The sequence below is a fragment of the Monodelphis domestica genome, chromosome 7 (assembly GCF_027887165.1).
Source record: "Monodelphis domestica isolate mMonDom1 chromosome 7, mMonDom1.pri, whole genome shotgun sequence".
Taxonomy (NCBI): Eukaryota; Metazoa; Chordata; class Mammalia; order Didelphimorphia; family Didelphidae; genus Monodelphis; species Monodelphis domestica.
The window spans coordinates 87240151-87262614 of NC_077233.1; the positions used below are offsets into that span (position 1 = coordinate 87240151).

At 39.6% G+C, this 22464-nt stretch overlaps 1 protein-coding gene across 4 annotated transcripts in view; it reads left to right on the forward strand.

Moving 5' to 3' along the window:
- Positions 1-1154: 1154 nt before the first annotated feature.
- Positions 1155-22464, forward strand: part of POC1A (POC1 centriolar protein A) — a 197258-nt gene continuing 175948 nt past the window's right edge. For 2 of the 4 annotated variants that reach the window (XR_470923.3, XM_007500515.3), the window contains exons 1-6: positions 1155-1306; positions 9833-9917; positions 10906-11077; positions 11946-12125; positions 14055-14162; positions 15261-15376. Coding sequence is in view for 3 of the 4 variants with exons in the window: in XM_007500515.3 (XP_007500577.1) it covers positions 1262-1306; positions 9833-9917; positions 10906-11077; positions 11946-12125; positions 14055-14162; positions 15261-15376 (706 nt within the window). In the remaining variant the exon portion in view is untranslated. Of the gene's footprint in view, positions 1307-1539; positions 1713-9832; positions 9918-10905; positions 11078-11945; positions 12126-14054; positions 14163-15260; positions 15377-22464 lie in introns of those variants that run through there. The other 2 variants (XM_007500514.3, XM_001380381.5) reach the window with 2 other exon arrangements.

The window sequence follows — 22464 nt, forward strand, 5'->3', positions numbered from 1 at the left end:
GAGGGAGAGAATCTGAATTACAAAATGTGAGAAAACAATTGTCAAAAATTGTTTTTACATGTAATTGAAAAATATAAAATTTAATTAAAAAGAAGAGGTGGCAAGAACACACAGAACCTACAAGATCTTACCCTCACCTTAAGCTCTCTACTGTTGTTGCTGATTTAGAGTCAGACATTCTAGAAAACAGTCAGGTGGGTCCTAGGAAGCACAGCTAACAATAAAGGTTAGTGGAGTGATAGAATTCTAGCTCACCTATTTAAAATCCTAACAGATGATGCTATTTTGCACTTACTATACCAGCAAATTAGAAAAACTCAAAAGTGGCCACTGGATTAGAAAAGATCAGCTTATGTACAAAGCCTGAAAAAAGGGCAACACCAAAGAACTCAAATTACCAAACAATTGTATTCATTTCGATTACCAGCAAGGTTATGTTTAAGATTTTGTAAGTGGGGCATCAGCAAGACATGAACTGAGAATTGCCAGAAGTGCAGGTTGGTTTTGGAAGAGGCAGAGGAACTAGAGTACAAATTGTTAAAATTTCTGGACAACTAAGTAGGTGGGTGGATTGAGAGTCAGGCCTACAGCCTGGAGGTCTTGGGTTCAAATGAGTCTTCAGATACTTTTTAGTTGAGTGACCTTGAGCAAGTCACTTCACCCCCATTGTCTCACCCTTACTTCTCTTCTGCCTTGGAACCATTACATAGTATTGATTCTATAATGGACAGTGTTAAAAAAAATTAACATTTGGTGGACTAAAGAGAAAACATGGCAGTTCCAGGAAAAAAAAAATTTACTTCTGCCTCATTGACTACACACTAAAGCCTTTGCCCCAGGGGATCACAATAAAATATGGCAAGTTTTCAAAGAGATGGGAGGACCAGTGAGGATGAGATGGTTAGTGTCATGTAAGCCATGACTAGGGAAGATGGTAGACGGTGGGAGGGCCTTATGTGGCATAGCCCATGTGGTTATGAAGCCTCAACTGAACTTATGAAGTCACAACTGAAAGACAATCTCTGTTTTACAGATGTAGAAACTGAGACCCTGAGACACCCTGGATGTCCAATAGCAGGGCCCAGGATAGAACTCCTGGGCTCAGTTCAGCCTCTCATTTTCTTCCGGAAATGACGCTTTCTAGGATGTCCCTGCGCATTCGACTCCCCAACCTTTCCGCGCCAGCTGGGTTGTTGCTAGGAGATCGCGATGCCCCAGCTGGGGAGGGCGGAGCCTTGGGGAGGGCGTCCCCGCCCTCCTCATGGCATTGTTTAAAGACTCAATCCGTTCTTATCCTGGCCGAAAGGTAACAAAAGAGCCAAAGACCCATCCCCACAGCGCCTCCTGCTGCTAGGTGGAGATGTCCGCGGCCCAGACAATTGACTGCGCAATCCCTTCGCATCTCGTCCTGCTTTGTGCTTGGCGGGGAGGGGAAGTAGGGAGGAGTGTGGGATCTCTGGGGACAAATCAGGAGCAGGGGAAAGAAAAACAAGAACAGGAATGGGGAAAGACGGCGACAGGAAGAGGCGGTCGGGGGCGGGGCGGAGATAGGACCCCTCCCCGCGGCTGCTTTCCAGTCGGAGGGGAAAAACCTCCCATCGCGCCCTGGGGTGAAGCGCCTCCCCTTTAAGGCGCGGTCGTTGTTGCTATTGGCGGCCGTTGGGGGCGCGGAAACTGAACTGCCGGAACTTGCCATGGCGGCCCCCTGTTTGGTGAGGGCCCGGGGCTCGGGGCCGGGCGGGGGCGGCTAAGGGACGAGATGCTTGCTTTCTGGGCCGGGAGAAAACGAGGCCCTGGGGACTGAGGGTGGTTGGGTGGACCCTTCTCCCCAGGCCGAGAGACGCAGGAGGGCAGCGGGGCTAGGCCCGGTTGGCCAGGGGGGCGCTAAGGTCTGTATACAGTAGGGGATTGTCAGTATACAGTAGGGGAAGTGTGCTTGTCACGTCGTGAAGAGAGAAGAATGAGGTGTGGTGGGAAGCCCCACCTGAAGTGGGGCTCATGAGGCCTGGCTTCTAGTTCTGACGTTTCCCAATTTTTTAAAAAACCTTTTCCTTCCAGTCTTGGACTCAATATTAAGTATTGATTCCAAGGCAGAAGAGTGGTAAAAACTTAGGCAATGGGGCATGAATGACTTGCCATGGATCATAGCTAGAAAGTGCCTGAGGCCAGTCTTTAGGCCTAACTCAATCCACTGAGCCATCTAGTTGCACTCCCTCTCCCCCTGGTGACAAATTAATTTTTATTTTAAAATATTTTTCCATGTTTCCATGATTCATTTTCTTTCCCTCCCCCTTCCCAGAGCTGACAAGCAATTCTTCCCCCAGTGACTTTTTGGCAAAGTTTTTTTTGGGGGAGGGGGCAAGCATATAGGGGGCCTCAACTCCTCTGTGAGTTTGGGGTGGAAGTCTGGGCAAATCCCATCATAACAAGCATAGGGATGACCAAGGATACAGTGAAAGGCTGAAATGTATTGACTTGCACAGTAAACCTTGCAACCTTTTGCATCTAAGCAATGTGCAAAAATACCTTCACTTATTTTACATAATTTAATTGGCTTTTGTAGAGGTCCTAAAGTGCCAGGCCCTTTGCCAATCCCTGAGGGTACAAAAAAAGGGCTAAAGACAGTTATGGAGTTTACAATTTAATAGGAGGGGGTTGTGATTGACAAACATGTCTGTGAAACAAGTTATACACAAGATAAATAAGAAATAATTAACAAAGAGAAGGCACTGGAATTAGAAGAGATTGGGGAAAACTTCTTCTAGAAGGTGGAATTTTAGTTGTGATGATGCCAGAGAGCCTTTGAACTCTGATGTAGGAAAATAATTCTTTATTTTCACTGAAATCTAGCATTTCAGTCATGAACAGAGCCAACAAAACCTTTTAAGAAGGGTTCATAGGTTTTATTTACAAGGCTGTCAAAGGGTTCAGTCACTTGGTCAACAAGTATCTACTGTGTGCCATGCACTGTGCTAATAAGCACTGGGAGTACAAAGAAAGGCAAAAGACGGTACCAGGAACTTAAGTAGAGGAGCTTGCAGTCTAAGGAGTCCAGGAAATTGAACCATAACTGAACAACAAACAAACCCCTCTCTTTATCTTCTGTGTTAGATACTAAGTAATTGTTTAGTAAGGGCTAGGCAGTGGTGGTGCAGTGATTTGCTCAGGGTCACACAGCTAACTGACTTGAGGTCAGATTTGAATTTGGACCTCCCATTGCTATACTTGGCAATCCATTGTGCTATCTGGTTGTCCCTCTGCTGGACTTTTATATATTATGGTTTATAGTTTTTCCATACTCTACTGTGGGCTGCTGAGTAGTGTAGACCATATTAGCTTCTATTTGCCTGTTCTTCAATCTGTCAATCAGCAAGCATTTATTAAGCAACAGTTATGTGCCAGCAATGGGTTAGGCACTGTAGATGCACAGACAAAAAAATGAGTTAGTCCCTGCCCTCTAGGACTTGCCAGTCTAGCCGAGGAAAACAAGTTCAATATCTATATTTATATCTATATATATCCTGAATCTGAGAGGAGCTAAATGGAGTGCTGACCCTGGAGTCAGGAAAACCTGAGCTCACATCTGGCCTCAGATACTTATATTAGGTATGTAACCCTGGGCAAATCACATAACCCTGTTTACCTCAGTTTCACATCTGTAAAATGAGCTGGAGAAGGAAATGGTAAGTTACTCCAATATATTTGTCAAGAAAACCCCAAATGGGATCCTGAAGAGTTGAACATGACTAAATCACAAAACAACAAAATATATTTCTTATCTCCACAGATACATATGTACATACATATGCATGCATTGAGAAAGAGGTATATATATCCCTTTGCATATACATAATATTTGCTTATGCAAAACAGTTCATAGATATAAGGTGATTTTGGGGGGAAGTTATAAATAACTGGGGAGGCAGGTAGGATCAGATAAGACTTAATAAAGAGATTGATCCTTGAGCTAATCCTTGTAGGAAGTCATTCTGAAATACATTCTAGACATGAGAAGTAGCCAGAGCAAAGGTATAAGAAGGCCTGTTTGGAGTGTAATATGCATGGAAGGAGAGTAATGTGTAAATGCAATGAGAAAGGTAAAGAGTCAGATTTTAAATGCAGTAGTTTGTATTTGATCTTTAAGCTCCTCTAGGGAGTCATTGAAGTTTTCAATATTGGAGTGACATGGTCAGGCCTAAACTTTGGGGAAATTACTTTGGCAGTTGCATGGAGGATGGGTTGGAATGGGGAGAGATTTGGGGCAGGAAAGTCAATGGGGGCACCAGCTAAGAGGGAGGAGTGGAAAGAATTGGTATAGTTGAGCTTCTTACCACCATTCCTTCCCAGAGATTTAGGAAATCCATCAGGCTAATTCCTGATCAGGAAGTTCAGGAAAAAAATCATAGCAAATCATTTTTCCTGATGAGGTTGGTGTGGATTGTCAGCTCCTAAAGGGTAAGGGCCATCTCATTTTCGTCTTTATTTGTGGTCTTATCACATAATAGGTGCTTAATTGATGGCTTAATAATTAGTTTGACTGATGGATTGATGGCAGTATTTGGACACAGAGGATGGAATCCACCCAAGTCCAACTGCTTGGAACGTTCTAGCTTGGGGACTGAATGAGGACCTACCAGTGACTGCGTACTAGGGACAAGAACAGGTCCCAGATCTGGCAGAGCAAACCAATCTTGTAGAGAACAGTAACTGCAAACTGGTAGACCTGTTGCTCACTACCAATTGCTGGATCATAGTTCCAATAGGAACCAAGGAAGGGACCTGAGTCTACAAGTGGTGTTCCAGGGCAAGGAACAGTTAGATTCTTAAGTGATAATGCAGAGTTAGGTAAGTACAGCAATAAACACAGTAACTGTGAAGTTCTGACCCTGTGAGAAGACTGAGGCCTCAGAGGCTGAAAGTTGCAGCAGAAAAACCAGGGCAGGTACCCCATGCTGAAGTGGAACCCACAGATTTGTCACTGAATTCACAGAACTTTCCTGCTGTTTGATGGTGGCTTAATTCAATAGCAGTTTATCAGTATTCCAAGTGGGGTAGGTCAAGCCCAGGTCACAAGCTTGCCAAGAGGATAGTGCTTAGACTTTACTTTGGATCAGACCCTACTGGACACACTACAAGATTGCAGGTCCCTAGTCTGAGCAGTCCCCGAGATCTTGGAACAACAGAACACTTAATACCCTGAAAAAGTACTAGGACCACCTAATGGGACACAAAACAAGACCAAGTATAGCCTAGCCATTCCTTCTAGAAGTATGCATAACCTCTGGAAGAATGACTCCCATGCAAAAAAAATAATTCTACCATAAATAGTTATTATGTAGACAGGGATGCTCAAATCAGAAACCTAGAAGAAGGGAATGATTCCAAAACATCTGTAAGCAAAGTCTCAAAGTAAAATGTAACGTGGGTACTAGTTCAACTGGAATTCCTGGAAGAGATGAAAAAAGAGTTTTTTAAAAAGTTAAAAATGTTTTTATAAGTGAAATATGAACAAAAGAGGAAACAATTGGAAAAGCATGAAAGTGCAAGGAAAAATCTAAGAAATGAGAATAATGGAAGAAGGAATTGGAAAGAAAATTAATAGCTTGCACAAGAAGCATAAAACCTTACCTAGGCAAGTAACTCCTTGGAAGTTAGAATGGATAAGATAGAAAGTAATGATGCCAGGAGACAACAAGAAATATTAAAACAGAAGATTGAAAAATAGGGGAAAGTATAAAGTATTCTAGCAAAAATGACTGGCCCTGGAATTCAGATTAAGGAGAGAAAATTTAAGAAACATCAGACTACCTAAAAGCCATGACAAAAACAAAACTCCTAGACATAATTTTAAAAATCATAAAAGAGAACTGTCTTGATCTCAGCATCCGAGAGCAAATTGAAAGTAGAAAGAATATACTGTTCACCTCCTGAAGGAAACCTGAAGATGAAAACTCTATATCTCAAATTCAGGGTTTCCATGTAAAAAAAATACTGCAAGTAGCCAAAAAGAATTCCAGAACTGAGGAGCTACAATCAGGATTGCATACCACCTTGTAGGAGTAGACAACCTGAAATATATTCCAGAAGATTTAGGCTTATGTAAGAATAACATATCCAGCAAAATGCAATGTAATCCTACTGGGGAAAAAATGGGTCTTCAATAAAAGGACTTCCAGGCATTACTGATGAAAAGATCAGAGCTGTGAAGAAACTGAAATACAAAAATAGAGCCAAGAGAAACATAGGGTAAATATGAGTGAGCCATCATAAGAACTAAAGAAAGATGAACTCTTAACATTCTAATATGAGAGATGATGTACCTGCTCCGTGAGAATCCTATCATTTTTAATGAACATAGAAATAATCTAATAAGACAAGGACCTGGAAATTTTTAAAAAAATGTTTTGATTTTAGAAGCAAAGAAATACCTTTGGGAGCTTTCCTTTTCTCTTTTTCTTTTTTTGTACAATGTTCTGATGATGTTAGGATCATCAAACAAAGGGAGAGGAAAGGTGGAGTCAGTTATTTTCAGATGAGGTCTTCTAATAGAAGAACATATAAACAAGGGAGGGTAAGTGAGTAATACTTGAAACCTCACTTTCTTTTGAAAAGAGAGAGTTGAATATAAAACTACATTTCCTTCAACAGGGAAATAAGTAGGAAAGGAGAGAAGAAAAAGAGATTAAAAGAAGGGAGGAGAGATTTAAGGGGAAGACTAGTCCCAAGCAAAATAAACTAACCATAGAATGTACATCCTGAAGAGGGATTTAAAAGGACAAAAAAGATAAGAACCTGTGATTGGACTCTAAGCAAAAGAAAGAACAGAAACAGATTGAATCAAATCTGTTTACTGTTGGTGAACACACTTATAAAAAGATAAGAAACTGATCAAAACAGTGACCACCAGTGGTTTCAGGATATTCAAAACATTCTGCCATACTACCTGGTAGAGAGGTGATAGATTTGGGATGTAGGTTGAAATATTTTTTTGATATAATTATTAGTGGGGATTGTGTGTATTTTTTTTTTTTTGCTGGAGGGAAGGTAGATTTTTTTCAGGTGAAATTTGAATTAAGTTAGAGGAAGTTACAGTAATCATTCAGGAGAGATAATAAGAATCTGGACTCTAGGCAGTGGTATTATGAGTGGAGAAAAGATGTAAGAGAAGTTCATTAAAGACAATAGAATTTGGCAATTGGGTGGATATAAGAGGTAAAGGAGGGTAAAGAGTTGAGGATGATACTGAGGTTATATGCACTTAGCAGAATTGAAAGTTGATGATACTCAAGAAAAATAGGGAAGTTTCGTAGAAGGATAAGGGAAAGAATTCAGTTTTGAATCAGAATTTAAGATGCTTATATTCAAAATATCCAATAACCAATTAGTGATGTGGGAAAGATGCTTAGGAAGAGATTAAGACCAGATATGAAAATTTGGAGTCAATCTATAAAAATGATAATTAAACCTTTCCTACTAACAAGGTCAACTAGACAGTAAAAGGCTTAGGATAGAGCCCAGGGGTATATAACCCACAGTTTAGGGCAGTGAGGGTGAACCTATGGTACAGGTGCCAAAAATGGCATGCAGAGCACTCTTGTGGGTGCATGTCTATCCCCTCCCCCCCTCCCAGTTTGTGGCTTGAGTGGAGCTGCTCCCCTTTCCTTCTCCATGCCTGATGACATTTTTTTTACCCAACTCCTACTCCCCGGCAGCCAATGGGTAAGGTAGGCAGCTCACAGGTGGCAGAACTAGAGGGGTGTGGAGAACTGTTGCCACTCCCTACCCCTCTGCTCAGCAACCCAATGAGAGCTTCTTCCTCCCCTGTGTTGGGTGAGGGGTAGGGCATTCCTGGCACTTGTTGGGGCAGGGGCATGGCACTTGGTCTGGGGTGGGGTGGGGCTAGTCACTCCATCTCTAAAAGGTTTGACATAACTGGCTTAGGGGTATTAAAGAAGATTTGAGAAGAGTAGTTAGGAGAGAGCAGCAGCACAGAAGGTAGAGGGAAGAGCAGAAACCCTCCATTGCTGCAAAGAATTTGAGAAAGGAGTATAGGGCCCTGCAAGTATGTAGTAGGTATTGGGTTAAGTGTCTGCAGAACTGAATGGAATGCCAAGACCTGGGAGCCTTAAGTTTACTTGCTCCTATTTGTCTCACACAGAGAGTTATACTTACTGCTGCACCATTTTCTAGTTTTAGACTTTTGCCTCAGTTTGCTAATCTTTAAGATGAGGGTGAGTGATTCTTGTTCTGCATTTCTCATAAGGTTGTTGTGAATAAAGTGTTTGCAAACCTAATTTACAAATAAGAGTTGTTTTGTACCCCCTACTCTTGGGGAGTACATATACTTTGAGTTGACCCCTCACTTTCAAAAGCCTTTAAAAAATAATATCATGAGCCACATGTTCTTGTACTGAGAAAGGTTGTAGGAGTTCAAAGAAAGGGAAACTCAACTGGAGAGTGCATTGTGGCTTCATATCTAAATTTTCCCCTAAATGCTCAGTATAGAGTTTTGTAATCTCTGGAGTCTGGCAGAGAAAAGGGGTTGAATTGGTTGAATTGTAGTTCTTTTGTGCCTTTTAAGGTATGTGTTGGTTGGGGAATTAGTTTGATTTGGGGAAATTTGGGAATGGGGGCCTCTTACCTCGCTTTTTTCCAAAGATCATTTTAGATGCCTTCCAGGGGAATGTGAATATCCTGAGAGTAGAGAATGTTTTTTCCTTTTTGCCTCATACATGATAGAAATAAATGTTGAATTGAATCAGTTAAGCTGAATATGAAGATAGGCTGAAATCTCAGCACCTTCAACCTTTTTTGTGAATTTCAGTCTTATATCCATTCATCTTGCTGCTGCTGCAGAGCCTTGTGGGTTGCCAAACTCTAGGGCCTGTGCGATTCTTACTCATCTTTTTTTGGGAGTAATTAGGGATTCAGCTCATGTCCTTTGTTTCTGGGAATCTCTCATTAAGAAGAGTGTACAATAGGAACTGTAGTCTCATTGAGAGGTCTCTGAAGGAATGGAAGCCTCTTGACAATAGGAAATTCTGGCAACCTCCTTAATTGTCTCCCTTTCCCTTATCTTCTCGTACCCCACAGGCATACATAATTATGTAGAAGAGGGCTATGTGGGTTTATAGCTGGGCTTTTGTGTATTTTCATTATATACCATATAGTCAATTCAAAACAGAGAATGTTTAATCTCCCCCAGCTCCTCTTTGTGCCTGATCCATTCCAAGCAAGATTGCTTTCCTTCTTGTTTATTATTAACTAGACCACACACAGCAACAGCATTAGCAGAGTAGATTTATTGTGGAAGAATGATGCTTATCCATACTGAAGATGAGGGACTTTCTAGCCTGGTTAGTGGGAAACTAAATTTAAATGTCTTGGGATGAATGCTTAGATCTCATTTCAAGCACTTCCTTCCTTGGGCAAATCACCTAGACTTTCTTCATCTGTAAAAGGAGGCTGTGTTCCTAGATGGTTTCTAAGGGCCTTTCTGGATCTACATTTGATATCCTTTCATCACCTATTTCCAGTGGTCTGTTCAGGATTAATTTTGAACTAGCTATAAATTGATCACATAATTTCTAATTTTATAAGGTTCTTGGAATATGGAACTTAGAGCTCTATGTGTTTGCTTGAGGATGGGGAAAGCTGCAAAGTTGGGAAACCTCAAAGACTTCTTTTTGCTCCTATATTCGATTTAGAAAACTACAATTAACCTCTTATAAGATTCATTTCCTGATTATTGTGGAAGCTTGTTTCTGTGCAAATGCTTTGTATTCTCTTTTGTACTTTTGATTTGCATTTGAAATACTTTCTTGTCCTGCAGGAAGATCCTTCATTGGAGAGAAATTTTAGAGGTCACAAAGATGCAGTCACCAGTGTGGATTTCAGTGCCAACCGGAAACAGTTAGGTAAAGTCATCTTTTTATTCTTAAAGGCATTTATCTATTTTAGAAGCTGCATGTTTTAAGATGGGGCATCTGTGGATGCTTTTGTGTATGCGAGGAATGAAATGGAAAAATAAAAATTGTAATTTCTCTAGCTTCATCTGAGCAAAGTCTTAATTGGACAAGAAAAAAATTTTGGTTCTATTTTAGAAGTTGCATTTTTTTCATAAAAGCCCAATAATTTACTGTAGGTTATATACATTCTGATGGTATCTATAATCTGTAAATTCCTTGAGATCAGGGACTGTATATTATTTGTATCTCTTACAGGCTGTCTTATATGGAAGCTCAGGAATATTTGTGTAATGAAAAATAATTATATACGTTCAAAGTTGTTTCTAATTTTACTGGGAATTCTTTACTTTTTTAGGTTCTCTATTGCCATTGGAGATAGTTTTTTATTTTTTAATGGAGATGCTATTTGATGGTTTAGATTATTTTGCTTTCTGGCTAGTCTGTTTGGTTGGGGAGTGGCCAAGGTCATTTGCACATTCTGTTTCCGAATTGGACAGCTTGCTTTGTATGGTCCTGTGGTGACAGACTGAACTCCAGTACTAGAGGACATTGATAGCTTAATGAAATCTATCACTACAGAAAAAACTTAATGCATATACCTTGTTAAAGATTGGGATCATGCCATTTTTCACATATGAAAGGAAAAATTCTATCCTTTTAATTGTATATCATTTTTTTTAAACCCTTACCTTCCATCTTGGAATCAATACTGTGTATTGGTTCCAAGGCAGAAGAGTGGTAAGGGATAGGCAATGGGGTTAAGTGACTTATCCAGGGTCATACAGCTGGGAAGTGTCTGAGGCCAAATTTGAATCTAGGACCTTCCATCTTTGGGCCTGGCTCTCAATACACTGAGCCTCCCAGCTGCCCCCTATTGTATATCATTATTTAGGATAATTTGAGTAAATATTAACTAGTACTTTAATTATTGTTTTAGTAAGTGGCAGCATGGATGCATGTTTGATGATCTGGCATATGAAACCTCATATGAGAGCCTATCGTTTCGTGGGGCATAAAGATGCTGTGATGTGTGTTAATTTTTCCCCTTCTGGTCATCTTGTGGCATCAGGGTCCAGAGATAAAACTGTCCGTATATGGGTGCCTAATCTGTGAGTATTTCCAACTTTTCTGTAAAACTTTATCATTGACTGTTTGTTAGAAATCACAAGTCCAGGGAGTGTAGCAATTCTCTTAACAATTAATCTCTGTGCAGATCTTTTCTCTCTTCTTTTTCCCTTCCTGTTCCTAGATCATACTCAGGGATGATCCTAGGTCATTAGCTGTAGAAGAAGCCTTAGAAATAATCTAGTATTGTCAACTTCCATCTGCACTTTGCTGACAAGTGAGGAAAATGAAGTCCAAAAAAGGAAAGTATTTACCCAGGGTTATAGAGCTGGGACTTGGAACCAGATCTATTGCCCCTCAGACTAAAGCTCTTTCCAATATAGCCATTGTGAGGAACAAGTCCACCAGGTTATAGGGGCTCAGCGCCCATGGTTTATAAGCCTCTCTGGTCCAAGTGAATTTGTAGTAGTTTTCTAATTACCCTAAGGAGAAAATCCCCAGCCTTTAGGGACATGATAACTCTGACTGCTTTTCTTTTTCTTTTCTGATATGAGTTGTATATTGGTGGGCTTGCCAGAGCTGCTAGAATCAAGAAGACCTTGGTGTTCACATGTTGCCTCTGATGTTCATTCATAGGTGAGAACTGAAAGGTCACTTAGCTTCTCTGGGCTTCAGTTTAGTCACTTGTAAAAAAGGACTGTGAAAGCTGAGGCATTCACATTAGAAGGTTCTCATTAGAGGGCCCATTCAGGTCCATGTTCTATCATTGTTTCAGGAGTGGTACCATGCTTGTACCTGAATTTGTAGTAGAGGGATACACCTGGGAATCAGACTTTTCATTGTGCCATTTAAGGATTTCTAAAATGACATTTAACTAGTGACCTGGTATTTTTGCATTGTCTTTGTATTTAGCAAAGGAGAGTCCACTGTTTTCCGAGCTCACACAGGAACTGTAAGAAGTGTCCATTTTTCCAGTGATGGTCAATCATTGGTGACAGCCTCAGATGATAAGACACTAAAAGTGTGGACAGTGCACCGCCAGAAATTTTTGTTCTCCTTCACCCAACACATCAACTGGGTCCGCTGTGCCAAGTAAGTCTTATCCTTTGTGAGAAGAAAGGGCAGGATTGTGTAATTCTCTTTAAACTATCTCTTTCTCTATATATTCTGATATCAAATAGTTATTTACAGATAAATTGTTTGAGAACAGGGAGGTGGAGTGTTAGGTGCAACCTGGACTTTTGTATATGATCTTATTTCTTGGCAAGTTGAGAATTTGCAGTTTCTACCACCCTACTTATGCCTCTCCTACCTGCTATATCCTTTGGGCACTCATGGCTTGGCCAGCCTTGCAGTTTGGAATTGAGATTTTTTTTTTCTGCCTCTGGCTTTTTCCTACAGTTGATTCTTAATTAGAGGTAATTCTGATTATAGAATTTTGATTAGAGCATGTCCAGAGGAGGAGCACCAGTTTGTGGAGGAGAAGATGGGGGGACTGATTGTTGTTTTTGAATACTTGTTAGGTAGTTTGCTTTTTTATACTTTTGGAGGGATCTACATTCTTTGTTGTGATGGGGTAGAGTCTTAATTGTAGAAGTAGCACTTTCTATCTCCTCAGAGAGGAAATAAATGGGATATCTAGTTAGCTAAATGATCACATAGCATTTAGGAGGTTTCACACTTGGGCTTGTGGAATCGATGAAAGAACCCAGTTGGTTAAATTCCGAATATTGGTTTGAGAGCTTTCCCTTCTTGGTGCCATGAGGGTGCAGATACCCTCGTTTAGAGTGAAGTGGACTATGTGAAATTTGTGACCTGTGGCATATGACATTTTATTTCTGGGGGGTGTCTGGAGGAACTAAGGAAAAATGAAACATTCTTGCTATACTGGAGATCATGGGCTCAAGACTTGCAAGTTAGTTCCTTGGCCATTAATTTTCTTCACAGCTCTCAGCTCTTAATTCTAAAGATACATGATTTCCCATTTATTCTTTTCAACACATATTTGTTCTTAATATATTTTCTCATCACTATTTCCTTGTACATTTCCTTTTTGTGCACTTAGGAGGCTTCCTTTCCTTATCTCTGCTGTATTTTGTTTATCTAACTGTATTTTCCAAAGCAGGAATAATGTTTTCCTTTCCTAAATGGTTCCTATTTAAAATATAATACTTTGATCTTGATGAAGCAGGTAGGCTATTCTGTTGTTTCTGGGGCATGTATTTTGTAGTTGATATGTGTTCTCTTGGAGGGTCATTTCCTAGTAATTATTATGGGGTTATAAGGTTCTTCATGGCAGGACGATGGCACATCTCCAGTGCCTAGACCAGTGTTCTGCACAAAGTAGGCATTTAATAAGGTTTTGTTGAATGAATATAGCAGTTTGGATTTACACTGTACATTTTATCAGGAAGTGCTTAAAATCCTTTCTCAGTGATTCAGAAGAGCCTGCAGAAAACAGAAGAAAGAAAGAAAAAAATGGAAGAGAGGGACCAATCATTGTGAGCTCCTTGAGGGCAACTTTTGGCTGTTCTCAGGTTGGACTGAAGTGTAAGTCAATCTGGTACGTCAGAAGATCACTGATCACTCCATAAGGAGTTTACTACTGTCAGAACCCCATTGTGATGTTGGTGAAGAGTGAAACTACTTCCCATTTACCTTGGGATTCTTCCACCCTCATGAATCACCAGTCCCTACTTCACATTCTCTAGCATGGTAATTGACCCTCTTTGCAGCAGTTTTCACTTGTGATCCTTTACTTATTGCTATTTTCTCAAGCAGTTTTTATTTTTGTTATGAGTTACGTCTCTGAAATTTAGGCCTGTCTGGAAAAATGATGCTGTCCCAGGTGTGGTATGTTGGGAAGTGCTGGAATGGTGTTTGATTCTGGGAGGGAGCAACGCCCTTCTTCTAATGAGACCATCTTCCAGTTTGTCTAACAACTACATCTGTGCACCTGTTTCACTCTGCCTAGTCTAACCTAGTAGGCAGTATGAAAGTAATGCTCTGTTCCATTTTCAGATTCTCTCCTGATGGAAGGCTAATTGTATCTGCCAGTGATGATAAAACTGTTAAACTGTGGGATAAGACTAGCAGAGAATGTGTGCATTCCTTTTGTGAACATGGCGGGTAAGCTGCCCCTGGCCCTGTCCCACCTTTATTCTTATACTCACAAAATTGCCTTCCACTTGGTTTTGTTTAGTTGCCTGTGAAATGGAGATATGATTTACAGTTTTCATGTTAGTGACTAGACATAAAATACCTACCCAAAACAGGAAGGTTTTGACTTGGGGAACTTAAATGTTAAGATAGCTCCTTTTTCTATTTTTATAACACAAAGAACTGTGATATTAAAAGTTCAAATAAATGTAATTAAATTTTACTGGAAGGAAAAGTGTATTTTAAGCTGCCTTATTTTGTAATTCCTTGGATTTGAACATTGTTGGCTTTACAAGTAATTGCTTGTGATACAGTTTTCATGGTTAGATAATCAGGCCTTATCTTATAGTTAACATTATCAGTGTTATATATGATTATACCAATATGATATATTATCATATTGTGTTATAACCATTAATAGTAATGATAATTATAACTCAGATTTATATAGAGCTTTAATATTCAAAATATAAGGATTACTTTATTTAAATGGTGACTTGGCCAGAATTGTTGATTTTATCTCAATTTCTTGTCTGGTGCATTTTTGTTGGCAACTTTTATAATTTGAGCCTATGAATTAATGATGTCATATGCAGATTTCCTTAGTGTAATTCTAAGATCTCTCTCCTGACTAATAAGTTAAAAGTTAGGGTTTGGGGAAACATATTTGTCATACCTTTGGGCCTAAATACTTCTTTACACAAACAAAATGTCACGTCATTATTAGGTATTGGTGAGAAAAATGTTGGAAGCTTTGTGGTGACACTTTATTCAGTGTATGTAGTAAATCATTCTCAATTTAGGCTTAGCCCTAATCCATTTTCCTTTTGGCTTAAAATTGTGACTAGTCACTTAATTGAAAAGAGAGGTCTGTTTTACAGATACATTGTAGAATAATTGCATCAATCAGTTGTTTTTTTTCCCCTCAAGAATATACTGTGTGGATTTAATAGGACTAGGATTTGGAACTGCTTCTTGTGTATTTCCTTTATATTGCACTGAGAAATGCTGTCTCTTGATCCTAATTCAGAGACACAAAATACTGTAAGAAGCTCTCTTCTTTTCCAGGTTTGTCAATTATGTAGACTTCCATCCCAGTGGTACATGCATAGCTGCTGCTGGTACAGATAACACTGTCAAGTTGTGGGACATCAGGACCAACAGGCTCCTTCAGCATTATCAATGTAAGTTGGTGAGACTTTCCTGGAGATTGTAATGCATAAGTGATTCACTATTAGCTCTTTAGGCCTAGTTGTGGAAGATAACTTATGATGTAGTTGATAGTAGAGAGGATGATAGCTGCAGAGAATTCTGTTTAATTCTGTAATATTTATTTGACACCTGTTTACCCAGAAAATATGACCATGTCAGAAAAAAGACCTTCAGTTTTGCCTGAGCCCTTGATGCTTGAAGAGATTTGTCTGCTAAGAAACAGTGTACTTTCTGTTTTATTTAGTGATGACAGCCCATTCAGTTAATATCTAGTAAACTCATTGGAGCTGAGGCCAGCAGATCATTCTGCAGACCTTGGAGTTGTATCAGGAGTTGTACTGAAGGTGACGACCCTTGTAGTGCACTTGTTAGGGTAACTGCTATAGGTCTACAGGGGCCTGGCTTCAGCATTTTCTAATACGGAGTAGGGAGGAGTATGCTCCATTGGAGAGAGAGGTGGTTCCTTCCCAGAAGGAGCTGTGTGCATGGCTACCATGGTTGTTGCTGCCTGTCTTTGCCTCATTATCCTTTGCTAATACATGCCATTTTGCATATTTGTAGGCCTTGAGCCCTCTACTTCATCCCAGATTTCCTATTGCCATAGCACTTTTCTCCCTGTGATGCTTGGCTTTCTCTCTGCAAGACAATAGGCACTGTGATGCAAATCTTTCTATCTTTCACCTAACCTTTCTGACTGCCTCTTAGTCTGGGCTTACTACTAGGTTCCTTTCTCTTTTAAAAACCTGCAGGGGCAACTGGATGGTTTAGTCCAGGCCTAAAGATGGGAGGGTCTGAGTTCAAATTTGACCTTAGACACTTCCTAGCTTCATGGCCCTGAGCGAGTCACTTACCTATTTGCTAGCTCTTACCATTTGTCTGCCTTGGAATCAATTGATTCTAAGATGGAAGATAAGGGTTTTTTAAAAAATCATCATCTTATTCTCTATTAAAGGCCCCTTTAATCCCATTTGGTAGTGTAGAGGTTACTAAAAATCTCAGAATTAAAAGGGACCTGAGGTCATCTTGTCCTAACCAATATCTGAACAAGAAACCCTAACAACATCTTGAGGAAGTGGTTGTCTAGCTTTTGTCTGGCTATTCTATTCTGTCAGATCCAAATCTATCTAATTGTATTATCATCTGGCCCATAGCTCACCTTTTTTTCCTCAAGAATAGCGTGGGCATCTTTATTAGATGCTCTCCAAAATTTAGGTAACTTATATCTCCAGCATTCCCCAATCTCCTATCTTAGTAACCCTGACATAAAAGCAAATAAGGTTAATCTCCTATCACCTATTCTTGGTGAAGCAATGCCATCTCATCCTCATCACCACTTGCTTCTCTAGACATTCACTGTCTCTTTAATGATCCATTCTAGAATTTTATCAGGAATCAGAGTCAAGCACTTGGGTTTATAGTTTGTAAATTCTGTTCTGTTCCCATTTTGAAAACTAGGACCTTTGCCTTTCTTCAGTCCTGTGGTACCTATTCCATTCCCTATGATTAGTTAGATATTACTGACAGTGGCTCAGAAAAAACATCAGTCAATTGGCATGCATTCAGTTTTTACTACATGCCAGGCCCTCTACTAGACCCTGGGGATACAACGACAAAAGCAGCAGTCCTTGCCTTTGAAGGAGTTTATGTTATATTGAAGGAGACAAGGTATGTGTGTACATATTAAATTTTTTATTTTAATAACATTTCCACATACATTTTCCAAAGTCATATGATCTATATTGTCTCCCTTATTCCCTCCCTCCATCCTGGAGCTGACAAGCAATTCAATTTGGGTTATACATATATTATGGAAAACTTATGTGCCTGTGTATAAAATACATGTATGTACAAGTATATGTACAAAGTAATTTTGAAAAAGAGTAGCTAAAGAGAATCAGAAAGGCTTCACTTAGAATGTGGTACTTGGATGAGCTTTGAAGGAAGATACAACCAGGGTACAAGAATTGTCCTTTTTAGGAACTGGGCACAGCCAGTACAAAGGAATTGAGATATGGGAGAGAGGGTGCTGTGTATGAGCAATAATAAGAAAGCCATCATAGTTGGATGAATAGAAGATTTGGGTTAGTTAGAAAGATAGGTTGGGGCAGGTGATGAAGAATATTTAATCTTAGAGACAATAGGGAGCCATTGATGTTTTGAGTAGGGGAGTTAACATAGTCAAATATGTACTTAAGCAGAAATGTTAGTGGCTATGGAGAGGTTAGATTGTTGTGAGAAGAGGCTGGAGTTAGGGAATCTAATTAGGAGGCTCTTGTAGTAGTCCTGGTAAGAGTTGATAAGCCCCTGAAGCGAATGTGGTCACCTTTGTGAGTAAAGTATGGGAAAGGTGGTGCAAATCTAAAAGATAAGATTGAGAAATGATTGGTTATGTGGAGTGAGAGAGTGTGAGGAGTTGAGAAGGACAGTGCCTGGGGTTCAGGTGAAGGAGGTCAGTTTTGGACATGTTGTGCTTTGAGGTGCTTGTGGGACATCCAGTTTGAAAGTCAAGTAGACCACTAGAAACAGGAATTTGATGAACTCACCTGGAATATGACAAGAGAAAAGAAGGCTCGGAGCAGAACCTGCGGGCTCTCCCTTAGTGAAGGGTACATGAAGTGGAGGAGGTTCCAGAAAGGGGCACTGAGAAGGGGTGGAGAGATAGAGAGGAGGAGAACCAGGAGAAGCAGTGTCCCAAACACTCAGATCAGTATCCAGGGGAGGAGGATGTTCAACAAGGTCAGGTGCTACAAAGGGTTTGAGAAGAATGAAGATTGAAAAAGGCCATGAAAAGGTCTTGGATAGCCATGAGATAAAAAACCAGCCTACACAGAGAGAGAGAGAATGAAGGGGAGAGGGAAAGGGAGAGAGGGAGAGAATAAAGGAGAGAGTTCACCTTCAGTGGCTTTATGCTATCAGTCATAGATGACTAGGCCCCAGTTCATAGAGGAGGACAGGGAGGAGGTGAACAGAGATGTACAACAATCTCTATTATCCACTGTCTGGCATTTGCAAATATCCAAAAGCAAAAATGAGAATTGACCGGCTTCACCTTCTCTCCTTGTTAGTGGTCCTTGTCTCATCTATTCCTAGGCCTTGAACCTCCTCCTCATTCTCCAAAGAGCTTAAGCCCTCCTTGTTTTTTGTTGTTTTTTTTGTCTCTGTTGTGCACCCTGACCTCTAGGGCTCCTTTTTATGTGATATCTTTAGAATGGATCACCAAATATGGCCTGAGTCATGAAAAGAACATTACAATTGGGGGGGGGGGGAATGGTTTCAAGTTTTATTTCTACTACTTATGGCTTAGGTGGATTTAGGCAAGTTAGTAACTCTATCCTACTTTTTCTCTTCTTGTGAAGAAAATACTTTGTAAACTGAGGAGTGCTATAATATGAGATGTTATTATTATTAAGGAAAAGGGAGTTACCTAGGCTCTGTGTATCTTGATTTCTCAGAACTTTGGAATGTTTACATCAGGTGATGAGAGTCAAGAATTCTGGTGGCAGGAATGTGGGGGGGGGGAGTCAATGAAGATGTGTGTTTTGAATGATGGGGCACTTGCTAACCACTAGGTGGTGAAATTGTTGTATTATTTTTCATAAATTTGTGTGCTCTGGATTTTAATTCGCATAGTATCTTCAGGATTAAAATTAGAACAATAGTTTTGGTCCTCCATCTTTGGAATAATCTCCATTCCATGGAAGTCTTTGGAAAGGGGAGTGTAGCAGTGTTGGCGAATGTTTTTGAGTTCATGTGCCCAAACTACAACTTCAACCTGCCTGTGAATCCCTCACATTACCCCAGACAGTGGAGGGAGGAAGTACTCCCATTGGGCTGCTGGGCAGAAAGGCAGGGCATGCAAAAATGTCCTTGGGTGCTGTGGAGAGGGGAAGGGGAGCAGTTCTCTCCATTCTGCCTTGGCACCTGTGCCACACCCTCACCAACACAGTCCTAGAGGTTCCACAGAGCATGTATCCTCCAACCTTCAACAGAACTTAGTTTAGTGCTTTGTAAGACCCACATTAGGTGGTAGAATGAGTGGATAGAGCACTGGAACTGGAATCAAGAAGGCCTTAGTTCAAATCCAGCCTCAGACATTTACTAGCTATGTGACCCTGGGCAAGTCACTTAACTCTGCCTCAATTTCCTATGTGTAAAATGAGCTGGAGAAAGAAATGGCAAATTACTCCAGTATCCTTGCTAAGTAAACCCTAAATGGGGTCACAAAGAATAGGACACGATTCTACAAAGGCCCAGTGTTAATGAATATCTTCTTTGAGAGATGGTTTATCTTGTTTTTTTCCTTGGTTTTAGGTCAGTGACATTAGGACTTTTCTGACAGATTAAGATAACTATTCCAGCTCTATATTCTCAAATATAGCATGTCCCCAGAATAATTTAGCCAGCTTTACCTTTCCAGAGTGTAAAAGAGATTTCAGTGATAAAAAGTTGTAATATAATAATATTATGTAAAGTCTGGCTCCTTTTCTCCAACTTTACTCTTTTTTCCCCCCAAAATCTCTTGTATGTATTAACATTATTCATTAGGGACTTGTTGGTCCACATAACTCTTGTGAAAGCCATTTATGCTTGGAGAAGAAACATACTTTGTTGGACTACACCAGCCATGTAACTCCTGTAGACAGATAGAAAAGATACTCATGAGCCATCTAGTCTAGTTACTCTCTGAAATCCATCCTTTCTACAAAATCTCTGGCAAGTGGTCATCCAGGTTCTGTTTAATGAAGAGGAACCCAAGGCTATCCATTGCTTTTGAATATTTCTGATTGTTAGGAAGGTTTTCTGAAACTTTCACCACTTATTTTTGCTCTCTGGGGTCAATCCCTTGTCCACATGATAGCCTTAAAGTACTTAGGGATGGTGTTCTTGGCCCATGTAAACCTTTCTTTCAAACTAAATATTCCCAGGACCTTCAGAAGGTTCTCATAAAGTAGGGTCTCTCTTGGAAAATCATATGTAATGTCTTCTACTTTTGGACATGCTGTTATTTGATAGTGCCGTTTCTAAAAGAAACAATGTAGCTTAGTGAATTGAATATTAGACTTAAAAGATTTGGAAGAGTATTAGATTTGGTCAGGAAGGCCTAGAGATTCCAATCCCACCTCTGATACTTTTCTGACTGTGTGACTATGATCAAGTCACTTAGTATCTTAGTTAAATTGTCTCCATTTTCTCATCTCTAAAAGGGGATAATACTGCCTGTACTCTCTGCCTCACAAGGAGATCATGTATGTGAAGTATTTTACAAATTTTAAAGCACTATATAAATGTCATTTTTTATTAAACATGACAGACAGAGCTGAGTGAGCCTCGATGATTGTTTTTAGTAACTTCAGTCTCCACTATGATTTGGAATCAATTAGGAGTTATGTTTTACTTGTGTTGAAATGTTTTTTTTTTTTTGGAAGGAGGGCCACATGCATGAAAATTTATCTCTAACCTTCATTATACTTTTTTTTAGTCAATACTGATATCAGATTTCTTTTCTGCCTGGCTCATGGCCCTCTGTGATACTGTAACATTGATAGCAAGCAACAATCAGCATGCTTCCAGCTGGCTTCATGTCTGGATTGGGAGAGGGTTGATTCCTGTTTATAGTTGTCTTAGTCTACACCATGGTTCAGGTACAGTTGGATTGCTAGGATCATTTGTCTGATTTTTTACTCCATTCTGTAGCAAGGTAGCTCTTGACACTTGTCTGTCATTGGTGAGAGTGATCTGTGTGTTGTGAATAAATGATTACTTAAATACTTTGGCTGCATACATCCAAGCTCTGGAAATGATTTTAAGAGTGAAAAGGCAGTGTAGATAGAGAAGAGCAGTGCCTTTTGACAATCTAGCAAATGTCCTTTCAGCAAAGTTTTAAAGGGCTGGAGAAAAAATTTGGTAGACTTTGGTACTTAAAATAAGTGAGAAACATTTTGCACAGCATCTGTTCCCTTTGCTACTTGGAGCAATACTGACATAATAGGGAAAGATGCAAAGTTTTGAGATGAAATTAATTTGCTGTTGCAATATGAGAGAGGGGTTGTAGGGGGGAGCCAAGCATGGAGATTGGTGGGTGGGTGACAGGAACAGGTATATGAATGGTTCAAAGAAAGGCTTACAATTTTTGGGGTACTTTTTGAGAGTACTTGTTGAGCTTTGGGATAGCAGTTAAAGATTGAATTGCTTAATATATATATATATATATATATATATATATATATATATATTTTAAATTGATGTTTCTGTTTCACATATCACCATTGTATCCCATATATCCCTTCCCCTCCTCCTTTAGAGCCATCCCATGTGACAAATAATTTTTATTTTTGAGAGGAAAAAATGAGTATAATTGAGAAAGTCCCATGGACTATCTCCATGGAGGGGTGGGTTGAAGGTGCCTTTTCATTTTTCATCATTTGAGTCTAGCTAGATCTTTATAATTTTGTTACATTTATTTTTTATTTTTTTGATGTATCATTGTTCTTTCCATTTACATTGTAGCTACTGTGTGTGTTGTTTTCTGGACTCTGCTTCACTCTGTGCTTTGTCATGTAGATCTTTCAATGTAGTCATGTGCATCATTTCTTACAGTGCAGTAGTATTCCATTACATTTATGTAACCATCGCCCAATCAATGAGCATCTTCCTTGTTTCCAATTCTTTGCATTCACATAAAGTGCTGCTATAAATATTTTGGAGTATTTGGGGATTTACTTTTTTGGTAAACCCTTATCTTTGGTCTTAGAATCAATACTGTGCATTGGTTTCAAGCCAGAAGAGTGGTAAGGGCTAAGCAATGGGGGTTAAGTGACTTGCCCAGGGTAACCCACCTAGGAAGTGTCTGAGGCTTATATAATATTGAAAATTAATATTATGCCAAATGTAATATTTAGAAATTGGTTTGGAAATATAATATTAGTTTAAAAAAAGATTGTTGCGGTTGCTATTTAAAATAATTAACTCAAATCATGAGGATGATAGTAGCTTTTAACAATTTAATTTTAATATAAATGTTAAGAAAGAAATAAGGAGGGAAGGAAATGTAAAATATTTC